The 26,794-nt window shown below is 46.1% G+C and overlaps 1 protein-coding gene across 1 annotated transcript in view; it reads right to left on the bottom strand.

Moving 5' to 3' along the window:
- The window catches only part of JAK3 (Janus kinase 3), a 200,923-nt gene that overhangs the window by 16,575 nt on the left and 157,554 nt on the right, over positions 1 to 26,794 (bottom strand). Inside the window, exons 18-20 of the mRNA XM_063914414.1 lie at positions 25,447 to 25,580; positions 22,306 to 22,495; positions 12,895 to 13,019 (exon numbers count right to left, since the gene is read on the bottom strand). Coding sequence (XP_063770484.1) covers positions 12,895 to 13,019; positions 22,306 to 22,495; positions 25,447 to 25,580 — 449 coding nt within the window. The remainder of the gene's footprint in view (positions 1 to 12,894; positions 13,020 to 22,305; positions 22,496 to 25,446; positions 25,581 to 26,794) is intronic.

The following is a 26,794-nucleotide window of genomic DNA, read 5'->3' as shown; positions in this document are numbered from 1 at the left end:
ATCTGTTTGGTTTAGTACTTTACCCACTAAGGAGTGATAGTCACTCAATGGATGCCGGTCCATATGGATATTAAAACTGGATTGGCATTTCTTTATGCACCCATCCTCAATCAAATTGTCACAGAGCCTACAGATACAGTTTTCTTCAGCTAATAATCCATCACAATTTCTTCTATCGGATCGTTTTCTGATACTCGCCTTGGCTTGTTGGTTTGGTTGATCTTGGAAAACTGCGCCTCCATCATCATAATCGGAACCCATTCCAGAACCTCTCTCGACCTCTATGGTACTCTCGCCGGAACAGACTGCTCTGGTCAACATCATGGTTAACATCAAAATCCGGATCACAGTTTCTTGGGGCAAGTCCATCTTTGAGGAGGAAATAGAGAAGAATGAGAAGGGGGAAAAAGACATTTTTCAGGGAGAGGGGATGGGAAGTGGAGAAAACAATAAAAGGGAGAAGGGAGTCAACAACTGCTTTCGGTCTTCAAGGCTCAGGTGCCGCCTCAGTCCTCCCGGAACAGACACTCCAGTGATACAACCTCTACCGTCTGTTCCTTATCACGGGACTTCTCTGGATCAGCAACCTTTTTGCAGTGGGATGAATGGACCCAAGTCTCTCTCTCAGCAACCTTCAATGCTGTGGTGCTAGTCAATAAGACCTGGTATGGTCCTTCCCATCTATCAATAAGACAACCTGAGCGTAGAAAATTTCGGATCATTACATAATCCCCAGGTTCAATGTCATGACAATTACTATCTGGTAAATCAGGAATCACCAACTTCAGATTATCATTTTGATTCCTCAACTGCTTACTCATGTTAATCAAGTATTTTACAGTCACTTCATTGTTACATTTCAAATCATCCTGAGGGTTAATCATGACATGCGGTTGTCGACCAAACAGAATTTCAAAAGGGGACAGGTTAAGAGGGGACCTGGGAGTGGTTCTGATGCTATACAAAACAATGGGTAAAGCTTCTGGCCACGTCAATCCTGTCTCTGCCATTACTTTACTCAATTTATTTTTAATAGTGCTGTTCACTCTTTCGACCTTCGCACTCGCCTGTGGACGGTACGGAGTGTGCAGCTTGCTATCAATACCCATTAATTTACACATTCCTTGAAAGACATCACCGGTAAAATGGGTACCCCTATCACTTTCAATGATTCTAGGGATACCATATCTACATACAAATTCCTGCACAATTTTCTTAGCTGTAAACATAGCGGTATTTGTAGCTGCTGGAAATGCTTCGACCCAATTCGAGAAAACATCTATACAAACAAGTACATATTTCAAATTTCGACATGGGGGTAATTGAATGAAGTCAATTTGTATTACCTGGAAAGGGCCGCCGGCAGGTGGGACATGGGATGGTTCTGTAGGTATTGCTTTTCCAATATTCTTTCTCAGACAGGTAAGGCATGACATTGCTCTTTTACCCGCATGAGAGGAGAATCCTGGGGCGCACCAGTATGCTCTTACCAATTTGCACATCCCCTCCTTGCCTAGATGAGTCAGCCCGTGAGCTGCTTCAGCCAGACATGGAAGGTATGTCCTGGGGGCCACTGGTTTACCATGTCCATCCGTCCAGAGCCCTGAGGACTCCTGGCCATATCCCTTTGCCTTCCAGACTGCCTTTTCCTGTGTGGAACACAAATTCTGCATCTCACACAACTTCTGTGTGTTGATGGTATTAAATACCATCAGTTGTGTGGTGTCTGTCTGTATGGGGGTAGCAGCTGCAAGATTTGCGGCTTCGTCTGCTCGGCTGTTACCAAGGGATACTGGGTCTTGGCTATATGTGTGTGCTTTACATTTGATAACAGCCACTCTGTCGGGTTCCTGTATCACTGTTAGAAGCCTTTTTATATAAGCTGCATGCGCTATCGGTGTACCAGCTGCCGTCATGAAATTTCTGAGGCGCCATAGGGCTCCGAAATCATGTACTACCCCGAAGGCATATCTAGAATCGGTGTAGATATTGGCTGACTTACCCTTAGCCAATTCACATGCTCTGGTTAGGGCGACCAGTTCAGCAACCTGGGCTGAGTGAGGTGGACCTAGCGGTTCCGCTTCTATGGTGTCTTGGTCATCTACGACTGCGTATCCAGTACACAAGTCTCCCGAGTCTGACTGTCTGTGACAACTGCCGTCCGTGTAGAACGTGAGTTCTGCATCTTCCAGTGGATTGTCACTGATGTCAGGCCTTGCGGTAAAATTTTGGGTCAAATATTCCATACAATCATGGGTATCTTCCTTTGTATTAAATCCTCCTTCCCCATCACTCTCACCTTCCACCCTTTGTGTCTGACCAGGCACACCTGGGAGAAATGTTGCAGGATTTAATGCACTGCATCTCCTTATGGTGATGTTTACGGGGGCCATTAGTGCTAATTCCCATCTTGTAAACCTCGCTGATGAGACGTGTCTGGTTTGGGCAGAATTTAATAAGGCAGATACCGCATGTGGTGTATGGATTGTGAGGTTGTGGCCTAGCACGACATCTTTGCTTTTTGTCACTAGCAATGCTATCGCCGCAACGCTACGCAAGCATGTGGGGAGGGATCGTGCTACCGTGTCTAGCTGAGCGCTGTAGTATGCAACTGGCCTGCTGGCATCACCGTGTTTTTGGGTTAGTACACCTGCTGCGCAACCAGCACTTTCTGTCCCGTATAGTTCAAAGGGTTTCCCATAGTCTGGCATACCTAGTGCTGGCGCCTGCGTTAGGCACTGTTTGAGTCTCTCAAATGCTGTTTCGGATTCGTCTGTATGCGAGATCCTATCAGGTTTGTTTGAGGAGACCATTTCCTGCAAAGGTAACGCCAATATGGAAAACCCTGGGATCCAATTACGGCAATACCCACACATTCCTAAAAACGTCCTGATCTGTTGCTGGGTTTGTGGCAGTGTCATGTCTCTAATGGCTTGGATTCTATCAGCGGTCAGGTGTCTCAGTCCTTGTGTTAGACAGTGTCCCAAATATTTTACCTTAGCTTGGCATAATTGCAACTTGTCTTTGGAAACCTTATGTCCTGTGTCTGAAAGATGAAACAGGAGCTGTTTCGTATCCTTCAGGGAAGCTTCCAGCGAATCTGAACACAGTAGTAAATCATCTACATACTGTATCAATACTGATCCACTCTCCGGTTGGAAAGACTGTAAACAATCATGCAAAGCCTGAGAAAATATACTTGGACTATCTATGAAACCTTGGGGTAACCGAGTCCACGTGTATTGGACTCCTCTGTATGTGAATGCAAACAAATATTGGCTGTCAGGGTGCAGAGGTACCGAAAAGAATGCGGAGCAGAGGTCAATAACAGTGAAAAATTTGGCAGTGGGAGGAATTTGCATTAGGATGACAGCTGGATTAGGCACTACGGGGAACTGACTCTCAACTATTTTGTTAATCCCCCTTAGATCCTGCACTAGCCTGTAACCCCTCCCCCCACTCTTTTTAACAGGGAAGATGGGACTATTTGCTGTGCTGGACGTTCTTACTAGAATGCCCTGTTGTAGCAAGCGCTCTATTACTGGGAAAACTCCTAACTCCACCTCTGGCTTCAGAGGATACTGTGGGATTTTTGGAGCTATCCTACCATCTTTTACTTGTACAACTACTGGAGCTACGTTTGCCATTAATCCAGTGTCCTGTCCATCTTTTGTCCAAAGTGACTCTGGTATCTGAGATGTCATCTCTTCTATTTGGGATGGATTCCTATTTGTCATAATGGGATGTGACATTAATTTTGATGGGGAGTCTAACATGTCTCGTACTTCCTGAGCGTGATTCTCAGGAATGTCCAAGAATACACCTTCAGGAGTACAATAAATGACGCAACCCATTTTACATAGTAAGTCTCTTCCCAGGAGATTGGTTGGTGCCGATGCAGCTAGCAAAAACGAATGCTTGGTATGCAAAGGCCCTATTGTAATCTCGGCTGGTTTGCTAACAGGGTAGTGCTGGACTACTCCTGTTACTCCCATGGCTGGAACTGTCCTACCAGTGGTTCTCATGCCCACTGTCGAATTTATCACTGACTTGGCCGCCCCTGTGTCTACAAGAAAGTTTAAGGTTTTCCCAGCTACATTGATTGCAATCTCTGGTTCACTTCCAAGACTGGCAATCAATTTAACTGGCTGCAGATTACAGGTATGGCCACACCCCTATTGGGTATGCTGACCTCCCTGAATCCCGCTGGCAGCGACTACTTGTGAGGGAGTTAGCTGGGAACTACCAGAGGCATGCCAATCTCTGTTCGGGGGGTATCTTTTTGTTTCCCCTGTATGTGGCTCAAAACTCCGCCTCTGTGGACCCTGCTCCCAATGTCGTGTGTCGTGTCGTTGTCTAGGGGGTTGAAAAGATCTTTGTACACTCTTTGTTCTACAGTCTCGTGCATAGTGTCCCTGTTTGTTACAAGAAAAACATGTTATTACACTTGACTTACCCACAGGATTCGGTGGTACATACGCAGGCTGTCTTGTGGTCAGCGCCTGTATACTTACTGACATCAACTTATCACTTTGCGACTCCCTGTGTCTAGTGATGTTTCTGTCGTGATCAATAGCAGCCTCTCTCAATGTGGACACCGACAGACCTCGCCAACATGGTTGCGTGGTCTGAACCCTAGTCTTTAATGTTTCCTTTAAACCATCCATCAGTACAGATACTGCTACTTCTTGGTGGTTTGGGTTGGTCCTAATGTCTTCTATTCCAGTGTACTTTGCCATTTCTAATAGTGCCCGGTGGAAATATTCTGCTGCCGTTTCGGACTCTTTTCGTCTAATGGAAAATATCTTGTTCCATTTAACAATGGCTGGGAAATACTCATTTAGCTGTAAATTTATCCTTTTTACATTATCTTTGTTGTACACATCTGAAAGTGGTACATCTTTATCTAGTCCACAATCAGCTAAGAATTGAACTGAGTCGACATTTGAAGGTAAACAAGCTCTTAGCAGTATCTGCCAATCCTTGTGGTTGGGTTCTACTGTGTTACCTAGATCCCTGATGTATTTTTGGCTAGCAACTAAGTCTTTCCTGGGGTCAGGAAATTCGGACACTATTGTTCTTAATTCCATTCGGGAAAATGGAGTGTACATGGCAATGTTCCTTATGGGAGTGGCTCCTGATACATCTGTTTTCCAATTGGGAACTGCTATTACTCTAACAGGGTTAACTCTAACAACCTCATTCTGTGTAGATTCTACAACTTGTGGTGAAATTGTTTCAGTATAATGCATGGTGCCGTACTTACCCGTTGACACGACCTCACCTATCCCTCCGCTAGGGGCCTTCGCTAATCTTGTGGGTGTTGCTGTGCCTACTGTGGTCTCTGCTATGGTGGCTGCGAGAGAGAGAGATGAAATTGTTGCCGGATCGTCTTCTTGATCACACTCCTGAGGAAAGTTCAAAACAGGGAACAACTTGCACGGGTTAATACTTGCATGGGTTACTTGGTTAACATCATTAACATTTACAGGGTTACTAAGTGTTGGTGTTTTACAACCCAGTGCGTTTCTCTCCGTAATCAACTTCTCTCCTGCTATGTATGGTGGTGGCGGGGCTGTGGCGATCAGTTTCCTGACTGCCCCAGATCCCGCCGCCAGAGCCAAACCTCTCTGTATCTCACCTTCCTGTTGCCACAACTGTAAATAATCATGATGCTGAATTCGTCTATTTGTTGATTTTATGAGACATATCCTCCTCCTTAAATTTTGTAACACTTCTGGACTGAAGCTACCTATTCTTGGGAATTTCTCCCTGTCTTGTACAGTCATTCTCTCCCATTCATCACATAAAACCTCTGTGTGACTTCCGTATTTTTCACACATGATGTACCTTGCCGACCCGACTGGTCGGTTCTCTGAATCAACCCGAACCGAGGTTTATCGCCCCCTACCTGAACAATTGGCCCCCATAATCTGCAGGTGTTGCTTACTACTCCTTTGATCTTTATATCACGGTCTTCAGCGAACCCTTACAGCAAACCAAATTATTCAAAATAGGCCGGCGGTGGCGGTTTACCGAGTACCCCACTCACTCGCCCACCTCGACCAATACGACCTGATCACACCGATATGGTGCTGGCGTACTCGATACAGGGCCCTACCAGAAAAACCTTCTGTTTACTGGAACATATGAGGGTTACCCGCAGGACACTTACTCTTTCCAGTAAAGGTGGGGTTGTTAGATAGTTCCTGAGTGACCAGCGAACTTCCCTTTAAAAATAAAAAATTACACAAATCACGTCAGAATGTACAAATAGCGTTTGTGACCACTTTACTCTAATGGTATTAGGTCAGATTACTAACTACTGCACACAATTACGTGCGGTACAATCGTTCAGTACATAAGCACTACCTGTTATGTACTGAGAGATCAGTGGAATCAAAAATTGCGGCTGCGAATTCCTTCAGCCAGAGCTTCCAATGGCCTATATGGGTTTTAGCACCAACCCCCGGGGTTGTGCTTCTTGTACCTTTATAGCGGACCTTCTTGTACCTTGTGACCTCCTGGCCTTGTCCTTGTGACCTCCTGGTCTTGTCCTTGTGACCTCCTGGTCTTGTTACCTTGTGGTCCGCTATACTCTAATGCTCATATTTTATTTAACCAAGGATGCCTCCTTAGCCACCGTATATGTTACTTACACGTATGTCCTACCCGATTTCTTTTTGGTTCAACCTCTAAGTTATATAAACTTATGTGATAAAAACACACTCACTCAACACATGTACACTTTCGTTTCTATATCTATTTCTGCGCAGAAATTTTCTTTAGCCCAGCTGTGTTACCAATTAGGAGCAGGATCTGTTAAACTAAATTTCAAATTTTCCAAAAATAGATTTGCGTTATTTACCGCGTCGCGTTATCTACCGCTGTGCGTTACTTATCGCCTTTGCGTTACTTATCGCCTTATCACAACTTGAGCTACGTGGGCGTAACCGGACGCTACGTTGCGTAATGAACGCTGCGTGCGTCGGCCTTTGGATTGCGTACGCTAGTCTTTGTTAGAGACACGCGTACGCAAAAACAAAGATCCACCGTAACACAATATACTTTTATCAATGTAAACGATCCCTGATCATCTACCGCGTACCCCACTGGCTTTGCCTTATCTCCCAGGCAAACCTGTGTGTTTGTCTTACACTTTTAACTATTACCTCTATTCTTAAACTATGAAATAACAGCAAGTCTCTTTTAGCACTTTTCTATCAACTATAAAAATTGGCAAACAGGAATAGTGATATACGAAATTGAAAAAGAAATGCAGATATATATGTATGCGTGCGTGTATACGCAAGACAGAAAAGAAATAAACAGTTTTAAAAGACACAAGCGTTTTGTTCTTACTTCCGGTTCCCGGATTCCTTCAGCACTCTTTATCTAAGTGAAGCAGACGCTTATCCCGTCAGCACTGTGAGACAACCTCCCACCCTTTGCTGGGGGATAATGTCTGCTGATCTAACTAGTGCAGATATGAGAAGGACAGGACGAGTCCCCAATTGACAATGTTAATTTCCTTTGTCGTATAAACAACCCTTAATGAAGTCTAAGAACACAGTACGCTGTTTACCTAAGAAGTACCGTAAGGGTACGCTAGTTGTGTAACGATCGCTTAGCCGTAGGCGAGACGCTCAAGCGTCACGTTCGCTCACGGCCCAGTGATCACAGGACAGCACGTTATTGGTGATGACTAGAGTAATGATTCGCTATGGCGTAGCGGACGCTCGAGACCACGAGAAGATCACCAGCGGCGCAGACGCTCACAACGCTATACCTTTATGTCTAAACCTATTATTAATGAAATACACAGAATACCTTAATGTGAATACAGGGTGTAAGTGCAACCTTGTGTAACCTGACTAACTACAAAGCTGCTTGAGCGTCACCGACGCTCAAGTGAACACTTAAAACTATAGAAAATACACAGATACTGGTTTAGGGTCCAAAGCCTATTATCTGTATTATAACTATTATACTTGCAAAAAGAATCACAGTACAAATGATACACTACAATATAACAGAGACTTCCTAACCAAATAACTATACAAGAAATACAATACAATACTAGTCAATGGGAGATACGAGAGAAGGAGAAGGGAGAGAGAGAGAGAGAGAGAGAGAGAGATTGGCTCACAGTAAGACAATATGATTACGGAGAGAAACTTACGCACAAAGGGTATGATCGCATGCGCCTCTGGACATCCAGCTTCCCGATTATCAGCAATGAGAACCGTTTGATGAGAAGTGAAAGCTGGATCCCACAGGCCTGTCTTTTATGCTACTCACACAATGCAATCTAATGGTCCCTACAACCTCATTGTCCATTGGACGCAGGAATTCGGCTTCGCATTATAACAAAAGGTCATAGGGTGATTCATACAGGTGGGCTGTGACGATTTCAAACAGCTCAGGTGGGTGGGAAACTAGGTTTTCCCGCCGCATACCTGAGTATGAGTAAATAATAGTAATGGACATAAACTTCTTATGTCCATAACTATTCGCACGAGCGATTAATACGCTCCAAACCAACACCGGAATATTGCTAATTAAATACTCTTCCGATGGGTACCAAACACTGCTGTATGATTCCTGTTAGACCCTTCGCACAATACAAAGAGGGATTCCTCCATTCAGGGACATTCTATATTAACCAAACTTTCAGAATCTATCAAAGGGACCATGATCTACAAACTACATTAATTGTGGAAATATGTAACGATTGGGTCGCACGCTACGACTACATACTCCTTACCGTAAATACGCATACCGATGCGAGCGGGTGCACGCATCAGCGGGTATGCGCTATCACGGGAAAGCGCACGCATGCGCAGCGCAGACCAGCGTGAGGTGCAAATATGGCAGCGTGTATAGGGATATTTTTCTGACTTTGACAATACCGACGCGGGGATCCCAGCTTTTAGATAGCTGGCAGGGGGTGCGAGCAACAAAGAGTGGGAATAGTCCCTGCTGGTCAGCATGCCGGCTGTCGGGATTGTGAGGGGGCGGAAGGCCAGCGTCGGTGTTGTGACCGCCAGTCACATAACTACATCCCGGACTGAATGAGTATGGAGTGTGAAAGGTTGGCATTGAGGTTTTAACTGGAACAGTTAATAGAGGGACTAGATCAGTGGTTCCAAAACTTGGCCCACAAGGCACTCCAACAGTCTAGTTATTTAAGGCTATCCATGCTTGAGCACAGGTGTCTTCATTAGTACCTCATTCATTTTGATATTATTATCAGTGCTCAGCCATGGATATCCTTAACAACTGAACTGTTTTGGTGCCTAGAGGACTGAGTTTGGGAGAATGTGATAAGTTTCTCTCAACAGTTGCAATCTCAAACATAGATGACCATATTGATGTTTAGGGGAGATTTTGACAGAACTGGAAAGAGTAAAGGTGCAGCATGACAATAGCCTTGGAAGTGGGAATGGACATTGGGCCTAATTCTGAGTTGATCGCAGCAGGAAATTTTTTAGCAAAACCATGTGCACTGCAGGGGGGCAGATATAACCAGGGCTGTTTCTAGCCAATTTGGCTCCCAGTGCGAGATTTAAAAATGCCCCCCCCCCCCCCTCCTATTCACATAAAAAAATGTGCCCCCCCCATAGATATAAAGAGTAAAAGCATGCAAGGGGGCGTGACCTCATTAAATGGGCGTGGCCTTGTTAAGATGGGCGTGGCCTCATCTGATCTCATCATCACGGCCACCAGAGGATTAAAAAAAAAAAAAGTCCTAATTTTACACATTACAGCAGGCACGCGACCCCATTTTACACAGCACGGCAGGCAAGTGTCCCCATTTTACACAGCACGGTAGGCAAGTGTCCCCATTTTACACAGCACGGCAAGCAAGTGTCCCCATTTTACACAGCACGGCAGGCAAGTGTCCCCATTTTACACATTGCGGCAGGCACGTGCCCCCATTTTACACATTGCGGCAGGAAAGTGTCCCCATTTTACACATTGCGGCAGGCACGTGCCTCCATTTTACACAGTACAACAGGCAAGTGTCCCCATTTTACACATTGTGGCAGCCACGTGTCCCCATTTTACACATTGCGGCAGGCACGTGCCTCCATTTTACACAGTACAACAGGCAAGTGTCCCCATTTTACACATTGTGACAGGCACATGCCCCCATTTTACACATTGCGGCAGGAAAGTGTCCCCATTTTACACATTGTGACAGGCACATGCCCCCATTTTACACATTGCGGCAAGCACGTGCCCCCATTTTACACATTGCGGCAGGAAAGTGTCCCCATTTTACACATTGCGGCAGGAAAGTGTCCCCCTTTTACACATTGCGGCAGGCACGTGCCTCTATTTTACACATTGCGGCAGGCACGTGTCCCCATTTTACACATTGCGGCAGGCACGTGCCCCCATTTTACACGGTACAACAGGCAAGTGTCCCCATTTTACACATTGTGGCAGGCACGTGCCCCCACTTTACACACTGCGGCAGGCACGTGCCCCCATTTTACACATTGCGGCAGGCACGTGTCCCCATTTTACACATTACGGCAGACTGCATCCCCATTTTACACATTCCGGCAGGCACGTGCCCCCATTTTACACATTGCGGCAGGAAAGTGTCCCCATTTTACACATTGCGGCAGGAAAGTGTCCGCATTTTACACATTGTGGCAGGCACGTGCCCCCATTTTACACATTGCGGTAGGAAAGTGTCCCCATTTTACACATTGCGGCAGGAAAGTGTCCCCATTTTACACAATGCGGCAGGAAAGTGTCCCCATTTTACACATTGCGGCAGGAAAGTGTCCCCATTTTACACATTGTGGCAGGCACGTGCCCCCATTTTACACATTGCGGCAGGCATGTGCCCCCATTTTACACATTACGGCAGACTGCATCCCCATTTTACACATTCCGGCAGGCAAGAGTCCCCATTTTACACATTCCGGCAGACAGGTGTCCCCATTTTACACAGTACGGCAGGTGGTGGTGGTGAGGGGGGAGGGAGAGAGAGAGAGGGAGAGGGGCTGACTTACATTTGAAGCGGTTCTTCCCGCTCTTCAGCTGCCTCTTCCTCATCTGCGCGGCGCCGCGGCTTGGCTCCCCCTTCTCCCTCCTCCCTTCTCCCGAGTGCCCAGCTTAGGGGGCGGGGTTTCGCGGAATGACGCGATTGCATTGTGACGTCACGACGCAATCGCGTCATTCCGCAAAACCCCGCCCCCTGAGCTGGGCACTCGGGAGGAGAGGGGAGGGGGGATTGAAAGTTCTTAAGAAGTGCCGCGGAGGGCGCCCCGTGCGGTTGCACGGCTCGCCCGTCGCAAGAAAAGGCACTGGATATAACATTTGCAGAGAGAGTTAGATTTGGGTGGGTTATTTTATTTCTGTGCAGGGTAAATACTGGCTGCTTTATTTTTACACTGCAAATTAGATTGCAGATTGAACACACCACACCCAAATCTAACTCTCTCTGCACATGTTATATCTGCCTCCCCTGCAGTGCACAGTGCCCAATTGCTAACAGAATTCCTGCTGCGATCAACTTGGAATTACCCCCTATGTGCACTGCAGGGGGGGCAGATATAACATGTGCAGAGAGAGTTAGATTTGGGTGGGTGTGTTCAAACTGAAATCTAAATTGCAGTGTAAAAATAAAGCAGCCAGTATTTACCCTGCACAGAAACAAAATAACCCACCCAAATCTAACTCTCTCTGCAGATGTTACATCTGCCCCACCTGCAGTGCACATAGGCCCTCATTCCGAGTTGTTCGCTCGTTATTTTCCTTTGCATCGGTGCTATTTTCCGCTAACTGCGCATGCGCAATGTTCGCACTGCGGCTGCGTCAAGTAAATTTGCTAAGAAGTTTGTTATTTTACTCACGGCATTACGAGGTTTTTTCTTCGTTCTGGTGATCGGAGTGTGATTGACAGGAAGTGGGTGTTTCTGGGCGGAAACTGGCCGTTTTATGGGTGTGTGTGAAAAAACGCTGCCGTTTCTGGGGAAAACGCGGGAGTGGCTGGAGAAACGGGGGAGTGTCTGGGCGAACGCTGGGTGTGTTTGTGACGTCAAACCAGGAACGAAACTGACTGAACTGATCGCAGTGGCAGGGTAAGTCTCGAGCTACTTAGAAACTGCTAAGAAATGTCTATTCGCAATTTTGCGAATCTTTCGTTCGCAATTCTGCTAAGCTAAGATACACTCCCAGAGGGCGGCGGCTTAGCGTGTGCACTGCTGCGAAAAGCGGCTAGCGAGCGAACAACTCGGAATGAGGGCCATGGTTTTGCCCAATTGCTAACAAACTTGCTGCTGCGATCAACTCAGAATTACCCCCATTGTGTTAAATAATAATAAAAGAATGAAGTTATTGGTAGCTCAAAAAAAATTAGAGACATGAGGCTGACGTGTAATATTACCATTTGTTACAATGACTGTCAGAGGTCTGCAGGACTAGAAAAATGTATAATAAAGATACCGTAGATGTTGTGTAACAGTTTCGGGATCCACTTGCCCATAATTCCCTTAAACCAATCTCAGTTATGAAGATTAATGACAACATATTGGAACCTCATTTTTACAACTCTGCTGCTTGAGAAAGAGTAGATTTGATTTTAAACACATTCTGTACTTTATCAATTTTTGCTATGTAGTTTATGTGGAGTAAAAATGTAACTACTTATTACTATCTTTTTAACACTGAATGCAGCATATCACCAATGCAGGATGAAAAGCGAAAGAGCGCCATCTAGTGACGGATTAATATAAACACATTTACAATCTTTTGTATCAGTTATTATAACACTACTGTCCGAGATTTCCTAGGAAGTTTTATAAGAACTATAAATGCCCATTAACAGGATAGAAGCATTGAAAGGCTTATGTGTATTATAAGAGGACAAACCTTGCATATCTGGGAGGCATAAAGAAGCAGATGATGGGAGCACAGCTCGTCCCTGTTCTTTGGCAAATATTGCTGCAAACTTCCATTAGGAAGATATTCCATGACCAGTTGGAAACTACGGCGACCTTATAAAACAATAAAAACATGTTTAATTCAGATTATTGAATTTTTTTTAAAATTATTATATTGTAATAGAAAAGTGCTGAAAGCATAATAACTAAGATATCACTTTCATCTTGTAGTCTCCCCTTCAGTATGTGAAATAATGCAAACACCCAAGAATATCACATTCAATGTAAGACAACTCTCTGACCTGGCACTTAAAGGGTTAAATCATTTAAACCACTTAAAAATGTACCATAATATCAAATTACCTATCATTTCCTACTAAAAAAAGGTAACTTAAAACCCATATTCTAATGGACAGGCATGAATATATTAGATTGTCATCTAGACACTGCCACACACAGGGATAGCTGTTCCATCAAGTGCCTACACTCTCTCAAATGGGTGTCTGTATGTGTATGCTCCACTGCATGTACAGTGTATGTAGCAGTGAGAATGGCAGTACCCAATCTGTGCCCTAAATTTGTCTCAAGATACCCGAAAGCAAGATAAATGTTTGTGCCCCCTATACAGTATATATATATATATATATATATATATATGTACATCGCATTTGGTGGCGGTTTTTACCTATGGGCAGGACTGCAGCCCCCCTCAGGTAAAATCCGCCACCCATGTCTGAGGAGGGGTCCCATCCTTTGTGAGGATGCCTAGAGAATCAGTGGCTCATATGCACTGCAGCACAGTCTGCTCTAATTATATATACGGTATACGCCAGTGATTATGGGGTCCATTTATCATGGATCGCATACTGAATGCAATCTAGGCGGAATCTTGCAGCCCAGGATCACATTGCAGTATTTATTATCCAGCACATGCAGGTACAGGGGCTTTGAAAGGCTGCCAGTGGTGCTGTGCATGCACAGTCAGCTAAGACAGCACATGCACAGCGATCTCGTCCGGGGAGGGTTCAGGAGGAACTCTCTGCTGGCTGCAACCACGATCTGTAGCCCATAGGCTACAATAGGCTAGCACCATCTTGAGATGCTGAATGCCATGCGTTCCCGAATATCGGGAACGCATGGCATTCAGGATATTAGTAAATCTGTCAACATTGCTGAATTCAGCTGTTTACCATTGGGAACGGTTGCAAGTTGCTTTTGCACAAACAGGATTTTTTGCACATGCGCAAGTCACATGAATGTTTTTTCAAATTCTTTTGATGTGATGGTTAGTTACCATTGGAATGAAATTCTCGATGGTGGAAGCCCAGTCATCATTTGATGCTGGGCTTCCGATATCCATCCCTATGCTGCAGTAACTGCTGGCAGCAGCCGGAGAGCACAAGTAGTCAGCTGACTCATGCTGCTAGGAGATGATTAGAACTGCGGAGGCCCACTGCTTCCAAAAGACTGACGTTTACCAGCTTTGCCCATGATAATGGCGATGAGTGCTGATGCTGATAGCGCTCTGCTTGGCCCCCATGTACACCAGCATAGGCGTGCGCAGCACATTTTATTAGGGGGTGCACCATCAGAGGGGTGTGTCTAGCATCACCTTTTGGGCGTGTCTAGCACCATCTATTGAGGTCAACGCAATATAAAATATCCACCCTTGTACCAATCCTAATAAAGCAAATACATTGTCAGATGTTGTGGTGTGCACCAAACAAACACCCCTGATGGCACTCACTGCAATTACAGTGCTCCTCCTCAGCCTGGTCTGGCTCCCCCTCTCTTTCCCCTGCAAGCTGCAGCACCTTACTTACAAGTCAGTCACTCACTGACACTGACAGTCGCAGACTAGTACTGCTGCTGCTGGAAAGATGAGTGACGTGTCAATGTTGCTGCCGACCGCCTGCCAGTATTGAATTTGTCTTCCTAAGAGGAACGCTGGCTGCATGCTGATCCTCATCAGTGGCTGGCGTTGGCATAGCATAGAAGGAGAGAGGTGGGCATGTGGCGGGTGTGGTGGGTGGGCGTGCGAGCAGCATGACATAATGATATCACGCTGTTTTTGTACATGGAGGTGGAGCTGGGAGTTTGAAAACCGGTGGCAGTGGCACCCTTTATTAACCCAGGCGCCCGGTCAGTAATGCAGTACTGACAGGGTGCAGCGCAGAGGGGACAGTAATCAGCCTGCTTGGCGAATGCTGCATCAGGCATGTGAGATTGGGGTGCCAGACATTAGGGGGTGCCTGTGCGCACCAGGCACCCCCCCTGCGCACACCTATGTACACCAGCAGTACAGGTCTGCACATACAGCAGGATACAATGGAGGAAGGCTGGTGTTCCCTTTAGGGCAGGAGCCTGGCGGCAGCCAACTCCATTGTCTCTGGGAGTTACGCCTCTGCACTACAATAAATAGAAGCTCGTGTTTAAATCTATCCAGCTGGTGGGTCTACTACAATACTTTCTGCTGGTGTCTAATATTAAGAACTAGTGTACACAACAGAATGCTCTGTGAATTACTGTCTCTTTCTAATTGTCACTCTCTTAGTTGTCTTTATATTTCACCACCGTGCCCGTAGCGTGGCGAGCGCAGCGAGCCCGCAAGGGGCTCATTTGCGCTCGCCACACTGTCGGTAAACCGGCGGTCGGGCTCCCGGCGCCGGTATGCTGGTCGCCGGGAGCCCGACCGCCGGCATACCGTAGTGAACCCATTTATTGTGTCACTTAGAATGTCGACAGTTAGAATGTGGACAGCATAACATTGCAAAATAATGCTGACATGGTACAGTATTAATTATAAATTCAATTATTTTATCTTTGTTGGCTGTATAAATTTAGGCGTTATGGTAGAGCATTATGTTTAAAGGTGTACTACCAACATGATTACAATGCTTTAATTAGCACAGTATCATGTTGGCATAATGCTGCCAGTTTTATGTTGTCCACATTCTAACAATCAACATGATGGCAGAACATCTATTTCTCATTAACTGTGTGTAGTTTTGTAATTTTCCCAGTATGGCACTAAAGAAACATAGGGCGGTATTCAAATGATATATCACGCCCAAACTCCTTTCTACAATTATCCCTGCTATCGCACATATCACGCCCATGGTATTCAGGTTTATCTGTGTAAAGGGTTGGGTGCCTCGCTACTCTAGGGGTAGCGAACTGAAATGATGATACCATGCCCCCAAGGGCAGAAACAGAACGGGTGTGGAAAGAGGTGAAAATAATTGAATACCGCCCATGGTGACACCATATAAATAAAAGATAACAATAATACTCACACAGTGGGAGGAATTCAACCAACTGCAGTACTTACCGCATGGCTGCAGCTCTCAGGTTTAGCGCCCAGAGCAATTTTACTAGCAACCTGTTTTCTCGTGCAGTTAGCCCCATCGACTAGTGTGTGGTAACCCACATTTTCTCTGTAAAGTGCAAGAACTATGGGTACACCGCTCGCAGGCAGCCACAGTAAGGTCCGAAAATAAGAATTTACTCACCGGTAATTCTATTTCTCATAGTCCGTAGTGGATGCTGGGAACTCCGTAAGGACCATGGGGAATAGACGGGCTCCGCAGGAGACTGGGCACTCTAAAAGAAAGATTAGGTACTATCTGGTGTGCACTGGCTCCTCCCTCTATGCCCCTCCTCCAGACCTCAGTTAAGGAAACTGTGACCGGAAGAGCTGACACAACAAGGAAAGGATTTGGAATCCAGGGTAAGACTCATACCAGCCACACCAATCACACTGTACAACTTGTGATAACCATACCCAGTTAACAGTATGAACAACAACTGAGCCTCAGGAACAGATGGCTCATAACAATAACCCTTGAGTTAAGCAATAACTATATACATGTATTGCAGAGAGTCCGCACTTGGGACGGGCGCCCAGCATCCACTACGGACTACGAGAAATAGAATTACCGGTGAGTAAATTCTTATTTTCTCTGACGTCCTAGTGGATGCTGGGAACTCCGTAAGGACCATGGGGATTATACCAAAGCTCCCAAACGGGCGGGAGAGTGCGGATGACTCTGCAGCACCGAATGAGCAAAGGCAAGGTCCTCCTCAGCCAGGGTATCAAACTTGTAGAACTTAGCAAATGTGTTTGAACCCGACCAAGTAGCAGCTCGGCAAAGCTGTAAAGCCGAGACCCCTCGGGCAGCCGCCCAAGAAGAGCCCACCTTCCTTGTGGAATGGGCTTTTACTGATTTAGGATGCGGTAACCCTGCCGCAGAATGAGCTTGCTGAATCGTGTTACAGATCCAGCGCGCAATAGTTTGCTTTGAAGCCGGAGCACCCAGTTTGTTGGGTGCATGCAGGATAAACAGCGAGTCAGTTTTCCTGACTCTAGCCATCCTGGCTACATAGATTTTCAAAGCCCTGACTACGTCCAGCAACTTGGAAGCCTCCAAGTCCCGAGTAGCCGCAGGCACCACAATAGGTTGGTTCAAATGAAACGCTGATACCACCTTTGGGAGAAATTGGGGACGAGTCCTCAATTCTGCCCTGTCCATATGGAAGATCAGATACGGGCTTTTACATGACAAAGCCGCCAATTCTGATACACGCCTAGCTGAAGCCAAGGCCAACAGCATGACCACCTTCCACGTGAGATACTTTAGCTCCACGGTCTTAAGTGGCTCAAACCAGTGTGATTTCAGGAAATCCAACACAACGTTAAGATCCCAAGGTGCCACTGGAGGCACAAAAGGGGGCTGAATATGCAGCACTCCCTTAACAAACGTCTGAACTTCAGGCAGTGAAGCCAGTTCTTTTTGAAAGAAAATAGATAGGGCCGAAATCTGGACCTTTATGGATCCTAATTTTAGGCCCATAGTCACTCCTGACTGTAGGAAGTGCAGGAATCGACCCAACTGGAATTCCTCTGTAGGGGCCTTCCTGGCCTCACACCAAGCAACATATTTTCGCCATATACGGTGATAATGTTTTGCTGTCACGTCTTTCCTAGCCTTTATCAGTGTAGGAATAACTTCATCCGGAATGCCCTTTTCCGCTAGGATCCGGCGTTCAACCGCCATGCCGTCAAACGCAGCCGCGGTAAGTCTTGGAACAGACAGGGCCCCTGCAGTAACAGGTCCTGTCTGAGAGGCAGAGGCCACGGGTCCTCTGAGATCATTTCTTGTAGTTCTGGGTACCAAGTTCTTCTTGGCCAATCCGGAACGATGAGTATAGTTCTTACTCCTCTCTTTCTTACTATCCTCAGTACCTTGGGTATGAGAGGAAGAGGAGGGAACACATAAACCGACTGGTACACCCACGGTGTCACTAGTGCGTCCACAGCTATCGCCTGAGGGTCCCGTGACCTGGCGCAATATTTTTTTAGCTTTTTGTTGAGGCGGGACGCCATCATGTCCACCTGTGGCAGTTCCTAACGATTTACAATCTGTGTGAAGACTTCTTGATGAAGTCCCCACTCTCCCGGGTGGAGGTCGTGCCTGCTGAGGAAGTCTGTTTCCCAGTTGTCCACTCCCGGAATGAACACTGCTGACAGTGCTAGCATCTGATTCTTCGCCCACCGAAGAATCCTTGTGGCTTCTGCCATTGCCATCCTGCTTCTTGTGCCGCCCTGGCGGTTTACATGGGCGACCGCCGTGATGTTGTCTGACTGAATCAGTACAGATTGGTTTTGAAGCAGGGGCTCTGCTTGACTCAGGGCGTTGTAGATGGCCCTTAGTTCCAATATATTTATGTGTAGAGAAGACTCCAGACTTGACCACTGTCCCTGGAAGTTTCTTCCCTGAGTGACTGCCCCCCATCCTCGGAGGCTTGCATCCGTGGTCACCAGGATCCAGTCCTGTATGCCGAACCTGCGTCCCTCGAGAAGATGAGCACTCTGCAGCCACCACAGCAGAGACACCCTGGCCCTTGGGGACAGGGTGATCAACCGATGCATCTGAAGATGTGATCCGGACCATTTGTCCAACAGATCCCACTGAAAGATCCTTGCATGGAACCTGCCGAAGGGAATTGCTTCGTAAGAAGCCACCATCTTTCCCAGGACTCGCGTGCAGTGATGCACCGACACCTGTTTTGGTTTCAGGAGGTCCCTGACCAGAGATGACAATTCCTGGGCCTTCTCCTCCGGGAGAAACACCTTCTTCTGTTCTGTGTCCAGAATCATTCCCAGGAAAAGCAGACGCGTCGTAGGGATCAGCTGCGACTTTGGGATATTCAGAATCCAGCCGTGCTGTTGCAACACTTCCTGAGAGAGTGCTACGCTGACCAACAACTGCTCTTTGGACCTCGCCTGTATGAGGAGATCGTCCAAGTACAGGATAATTATAACTCCCTTTCTTCGAAGGAGTATCATCATTTCGGCCATTACCTTGGTAAATATTCTCGGAGCCGTGGAGAGACCAAACGGCAACATCTGGAATTGGTAATGACAGTTCTGTACCACAAACCTGAGGTACTCCTGGTGAGGTGGGAAAATGGGGACATGCAAGTAAGCATCCTTGATGTCCAGCGACACCATAAAATCCCCCTCTTCCAGGCTTGCAATAACCGCCCTGAGCGATTCCATTTTGAACTTGAACTTCTTTATATAAGTGTTCAAGGATTTTAAATTCAGGATGGGTCTCACCGAACCGTCCAGTTTCGGTACCACAAACATTGTGGAATAGTAACCCCTGCCCTGTTGAAGGAGGGGGACCTTGATTATCACCTGCTGGAGGTACAGCTTGTGAATTGCCGCCAGTACTACCTCCCTTTCCCTGGGAGCAGCTGGCAAGGCTGATTTGAGGTAACGGCGAGGGGGAGTCGCCTCGAACTCCAGCTTGTATCCCTGAGATACAATTTGTACAACCCATAGATCCACTTGTGAGTGAACCCACTGGTTGCTGAAGTTTCGGAGACGCGCCCCCACCGCACCTGGCTCCTCCTGTGGAGCCCCAACGTCATGCGGTGGACTTAGTGGAAGCAGGGGAGGATTTTTGTTCCTGGGAACTGGCTGCCTGGTGCAGCTTCCTTCCTCTACCCTTGCCTCTGGCCAGAAAGGATGCTCCTCTGACCCGCTTGCCTTTCTGAGGCCGAAAGGACTGCATTTGATAATACGGTGCTTTCTTAGGCTGTGAAGGAACCTGAGGCAAAAAAGTTGACTTCCCAGCAGTTGCTGTGGATACGAGGTCCGAGAGACCGTCCCCAAATAGTTCCTCACCCTTATAAGGCAAAACCTCCATGTGTTTTTTAGAATCTGCATCACCTGTCCACTGCCGAGTCCATAATACTCTCCTGGCAGAAATGGACATTGCATTAATTCTAGATGCCAGCAGGCAAATGTCCCTCTGTGCATCCCGCATATATAAGACGACGTCTTTTATATGTTCGATGGTTAGCAAAATAGTATCCCTGTCGAGGGAATCAATGTTGTCTGACAGGGTATCAGCCCATGCTGCTGCAGCACTACACATCCAGGCTGAAGCAATAGCAGGTCTCAGTAGAGTACCAGAGTGTGTATACACAGACTTCAGAATAGCTTCCTGCTTTCTATCCGCAGGATCCTTTAGGGCGTCCGTATCCTGAGACGGCAGTGCCACCCTTTTAGATAAGCGTGTTAGCGCCTTGTCCACCCTAGGGGATGTTTCCCAATGTAACCTATCCGTTGGCGGGAAAGGGTACGCCATCAGTAACCTCTTAGAAATCACTAGTTTCTTATCAGGGGAACTCCACGCTTCTTCACACAAATCATTTAATTCATCAGATGGGGGAAAAGTCACTGGCTGCTTTTTCTCCCCAAACATAATACCCCTTTTGGTGGTAACCGGGTTAATATCAGAAATGTGCAATACATCTTTCATTGCAGTAATCATGCATCGGATAGCTTTTGTAGACTGTACATTTGTCTCATCCTCATCCACACTGGAGTCAGACTCCGTGTCGACATCTGTGTCTACCATCATAGCTAGCGGGCGTTTATGAGCCCCTGACGGCTTCTGAGTCGCCTGGGCAGGCGCGGGCTGAGACCCCGGCTGTCCCAAGGCTGCTGCGTCATCAAACCTTTTATGTAAGGAGTTGACACTGTCGGTTAAGACCTTCCACATATCCATCCAATCAGGTGTCGGCCCCGTCGGTGGCGACACCACATGTATCTGCCCCTGCTCCGCCTCCACGTAACCCTCCTCATCAAACATGTCGACACAGCCGTACCGACCCACCGCACACACACAGGGAATGCTCAGACTGAGGACAGGACCCCACAAAGTCCTTTGGGGAGACAGAGAGAGAGAGTATGCCAGCACACACCACAGCGCTATATAACACAGGGATTTACACTGCTAATAAGTGATTTTCCCAATAGCTGCTTGTTTTTATCGATTTGCGCCTAAATTTATGTGCCCCCCCCTCTCTTTTTAACCCGTCTTGTACCTGGATACTGCAGGGGAGAGCCTGGGGAGCGTGCTTCCAGCGGAGCTGTGAAGGGAAAATGGCGCTGGTGTGCTGAGGAAGAAGGCCCCGCCCCCTCAGCGGCAGGCTTCTGTCCCACATTTTCTTTAACTTAATGGCGGGGTTTTTTACACATATACAGTTAGCTGACTGTATTATGTGTATATTTAGCCAAAAGGTAATATAATTGCTGCCCAGGGCGCCCCCCCCCCCCAGCTCCCTGCACCCTACAGTGACCGGAGTGTGTGGTGTGCTGTGGGAGCAATGGCGCACAGCTGCAGTGCTGTGCGCTACCTTAATGAAGACCGGAGTCTTCTGCCGCCGATTTCATTTCTGGCTCTGCAAGGGGGACGGCGGCGCGGCTCCGGGAACGGACGATCGAGGTCAGGCCCTGTGTTTGAACCCTCTGGAGCTAATGGTGTCCAGTAGCCTAAGAAGCACAAGCTAGCTGCACGCAGGTAGGTTTGCTTCTCTCCCCTCAGTCCCACGTAGCAGTGAGTCTGTTGCCAGCAGATCTCACTGAAAATAAAAAACCTAACAAATACTTTCTTTCTAGCAAGCTCAGGAGAGCCCACTAGGAGCACCCAGCTCTGGCCGGGCACAGATTCTAACTGAGGTCTGGAGGAGGGGCATAGAGGGAGGAGCCAGTGCACACCAGATAGTACCTAATCTTTCTTTTAGAGTGCCCAGTCTCCTGCGGAGCCCGTCTATTCCCCATGGTCCTTACGGAGTTCCCAGCATCCACTAGGACGTCAGAGAAAACACTACTTACCATGGATTCCTGTTCACAACTCAGGAGGGCGTGAACAGAAATCTGTCTGTAATTGAATAGCCCCGGGCAGTAAGTGCTATGGGTAACTGAATTTGGCCCAGTGTGTAATAAAAAAAAAGCATTTGCAATATTTAAAGACTAATTAAAAAAAGATGGATATTATATCTTGGACCTGGCGTAAAACCAATATGTAGCCTATGTCGTCACCTGCACTATAGCAAATCCCTTTGTATTTGACAATGTAGTCATTATGCAGTGCGCGCAGAATGAAGCTCTCTCTGTGGAAATCCCGGATATGGTCAGCATCACTGTGCTGGAGCTTTTTCACTGCAACCAGTTCTCCTGTATTATCACCCAAGGGATCGTACCTGCATAGCTCAACACTGCCAAAATTTCCCTGAAGAGAGAGAGAACAGTTACATAAAACTACAACAGCCAGCGTTACCTATGGCCGAGAAACGTGTTAGCACCCTCAACATTTTTTGCACCCGGTGGGGTTCTACAGCCTCCTTCTCCAGAGCATCCCTGGACTGTTCTCTGACACTGTGAGCCACCTGCATTTGTGCCATGAATGTGTTACAGCCACCACTGGCCTTGTCAGCAGTACTACCCGGATAATGTCAAGTGATTGCATGCTGGTTACATAATACAGCCTCCGCTGATGCTACTGGATGGTGTAATGGTTAGCATTACTGCCTCACAGGACTGAGGTTGTGGGTTAGGTTTCCACCATGGCCCTAACTGTGTGTAGGTTGTATATTCCCCCCGTACTTGCATGGGTTTCTGCCGGGTACTCCGGTTTCCTCCCAGAATCCAAAAATAAACTGGTAGGTTAATTGTCTGTCAACAAAAATTAACCCTAGCGTGTACTGTAAGTGTGTGTTTACATGGGCCAAGTGGTTCTTATGTGCAAAATTCTATGTACCTATTGTTACTGACAGCGTTACACAGCCAGTACCTTCACCAAGCACTGGGAGAGTGACACAGTTGCTGCTGACTGGTATCAATAGTGCTGCCCAAATACCAATGCTTTTTATACGATATGCTTGGAGTATGACACAGCAATTCTGTCACTATCAGTGTGGTTCAGAAACCACAATTTGGGAGAGACACGTGTTCCCTCCTGGCCAGCCTGTCCATGACTTTGGCACACATTTTATTTGGCAATATTGTCCTCAAGTTGTCCTGTCCGGGTTATCATCCAGGTGGGGCGCACAAAAAACAAACTTCTATATAGCACTCAGACATCAGATAGATTTATTCACTTGGAGGTTATGGATCCCCATTCAACCATAGCGGTTACTATGGGCAACAGCTTCCACAATACCTGTTGCATTTATGTGAGTATGTCTAGCTAGCATAGGCCTTCAACTTTACAGCACTGCCACACACTTCAAACACTATTAAGTGGTTTCACCGAGACAATTACAAAATATAGTAGGGAATTTAATTGGAAGTGAATAAATTGACAGCCCCCTCCCTCCCCAAGGCTATTCATTTGGCCTTGATGCTGGCCAGTCATTGGCAATTTTTTCCACCTGCTTGAGGCAGGAAAAAAAAATCCCTGATAACAGACCCGTTTTTCGAGGATGTGAAAACACATAAGTTCGGAAACTTATCCCAGACCATATGTGTTTTCTCAAGAAGTCTGGAATGTCACTAATTGATACAGTGTCAGGAGGCACCAGTACTGATTTATCCAGTTTCACTATTGAGAGACTATTTAGGAGACTATTTGGTACTATAGAATGTTGTGTTTTTTTTAGGAATATATTTTTAATTTGTATTTATCGTTATTTGTGTAAATTAAATTCAGTTTTAATTTAATCTCTTTGCTCCCAATTTACCTTTTTTTTTTATTTTATAGGGATTAGCAAACCCTCATCTGGTGAGTGATATTCAGATTAATTATATTACAGTGGCTGCTATTTTCTTTGTCACTAATGGAGGGCAAATTAAAGGGCCGGACGTAATGACAACCGAATTCGGTGGCCATGTGTGATGCCAGCCGAACTCGGATGTTTTTTTAAATTGGCAATCAGTTACAAGGCAAAACCATGTCTTGTAAGTGATTGCCCCTTTAAAAAACATCCGAGTTCGTCCGGCATCCAGCACGGCCGCAGAACACGGGTATCATTACATTACAATATGTTTTGGTGACCGTAAACAACATAGACCCTGTCAAAGAGAAGGAAAGAATTACAGTAATTGTGAGGAATATACTTTTCGGTTTCAAAAAAAGTACTGTAGCTTTAAAGTGGATAGAAACTCAGCTATACAGAGTTTAATGTAATTTCTGATTCTCAAGCTCTTATAGGTTAAGCTATATTAGAGCTGGACAATATTATTGTTGTTTATTTTAACATATGGAGAACCTTGCTTTTAGCATATACAGATGTAGTCACACTGTTCATTGCCGCGATGCGTATGCATGTGCGCTCGTATCGCGGCAGGGACTATGGGCCTAATTCAGACCTGATCGCAACAGCAAACTATTTCTCTAGTGATGAAAACCATGGGGGTAATTCTGAGTTGATCGCAGCAGGATTTTTTTTAGCAGTTGGGCAAAACCATGTGCACTGCAGGGGAGGCAGATTTAACATGTGCAGAGAGAGTTAGATTTGGGTGTGGTGTGTTCAATCTGCAATCTAAATTGCAGTGTAAAAATAAAGCAGCCAGTATTTACCCTGCACAGAAACAAAATAACCCACGCAAATCTAACTCTCTCTGCAAATGTTATATCTGCCCCCCCCTGCAGTGCACATGGTTTTGCCCAACTGCTAAAAAATTTCCTGCTGCGATCAACTCGGAATGAGGGCCCATGTGCACTGCAGGAGGGGCAGATATAACATGTGCAGAGAGTGTTAGATTTGGGTGGGGTGTATACAAATTGAAATCTAAATTGTAGTGTAAAAATAAAGCAGACAGTATTTACCCTGCACAGAAACAATATAACCCACCCAAATCTAACTCTCTCTGCACATATCTGCCCCATCTGCAGTGCACATGGTTTTGCCCATTAGAGAAAGATTTTGCTTTTGTGATCAGGTATGAATTAGGCCGTATATGCGCATTGGTGCGAATAGTCGCATCTGCGATCACGTAATGTAATCTCTATGGATCACAGATGCAACCTTTCGCATGTGCCAGTAACAGGCACACTATTCCTAAAAAAACATCGGCGGATGCGAATAATCGGGTCCGCGATCAGTGTGGCTACATTTGTATCTTCTCCACATGCTTTATCCATAATTATGTACATTTTTAAATAACACATGAAGAATGTCACCATAAAATTACAAGTGAGAAGAGTTAGGAAAATAGAACATCCTCTTGAATGACCCTTACCTTGCCAAGGACTGATATATATTTGAGATGTCTTTCCTCGTATACACTAGGGTCCTTGTATTCCCAGACATGGTCACATACTCTGAATCCTTCTTTTATTTGTTGGCCTTTGGAATCCACTAACAGCTCATAATCTGTGACAAACACCAGGACATCTCCTTATTATTGGTATATGCCTACAAGTTGGTAGGTGCATAACGGATGTGAGCAAGGAGTTTAGTTCATATGCTGATTCCAAACCAGAGCAGGTTTTATTGAATATAACAGGATATAACAGAAAGACATAGTAACATGGGCCCTCATTCCGAGTTGTTCGCTCGCAAGGCGATTTTAGCAGAGTTACACACGCTAAGCCGCCGCCTACTGGGAGTGAATCTTAGCTTCTTAAAATTGCGAACGATGTATTCGCAATATTGCGATTACAAACTACTTAGCAGTTTCTGAGTAGCTTCAGACTTACTCGGCATCTGCGATCAGTTCAGTGCTTGTCGTTCCTGGTTTGACGTCATAAACACACCCAGCGTTCGCCCAGACACTCCTCCGTTTCTCCAGCCACTCCCGCGTTTTTTCCGGAAACGGTAGCGTTTTTATCCACACGCCCATAAAACGCCGTGTTTCCGCCCAGTAACACCCATTTCCTGTCAATCACACTACGATCGCCGGAGCGAAGAAAAAGCCGTGAGTAAAAAAACTATCTTTATAGCAAAATTACTTGGCGCAGTCGCAGTGCGAACATTGCGCATGCGTACTAAGCAGAAAAACGCTGCGATGCGAAGAAAATTACCGAGCGAACGACTCGGAATGAGGGCCATAGTACCATAGTTGGTGAGGTTGAAAAAAGAACAGTAGTCCATCGAGTTCAACCTGAATTATATTGCATTCCCTATTCTATTCTGGTTAAAGGCTATATCCTCGTATATGTTTTTCTGTTAGAAATGTATCTAACCCATTTTTAAACACATTGACTGAGTACGCCTTTACAACCTTCTCTGGCAGTGTAATCCATATTCATATTGCCCGTATAGTGAAGAATCCCTTTCTGCGCTGTGTACGCAATTTCCTCTCCTCAAACCTTAGCGGGTGTCCAAGCATTTTGTGTAGAGGTCTCTTAATAAACAAATCACCTGAAAGCTCTTCATATTAATCATATATTTTCTTAGTCGTCTCATGTCTAGTGTAAACATATCTAATCTAGAAAGCCTCTCCTTATAGTCCAGTGTCTCCAACCCCTTAATCAATTTGGTAGCTCACCTCTGAACCTTTTGAAGTTCTAATATGTGTCTTTTATAGTGTGGTGCCCAGAAGTGTACACAATACTCAAGATGCGGCCGTACCAATGATTTGTATA

This window comes from Pseudophryne corroboree, chromosome 1, assembly GCF_028390025.1.
Source record: "Pseudophryne corroboree isolate aPseCor3 chromosome 1, aPseCor3.hap2, whole genome shotgun sequence".
Lineage (NCBI taxonomy): Eukaryota > Metazoa > Chordata > Amphibia > Anura > Myobatrachidae > Pseudophryne > Pseudophryne corroboree.
The sequence above is the reverse complement of the archived record's forward strand: the minus strand, read 5'-3'. Positions and strand labels throughout refer to the sequence as shown.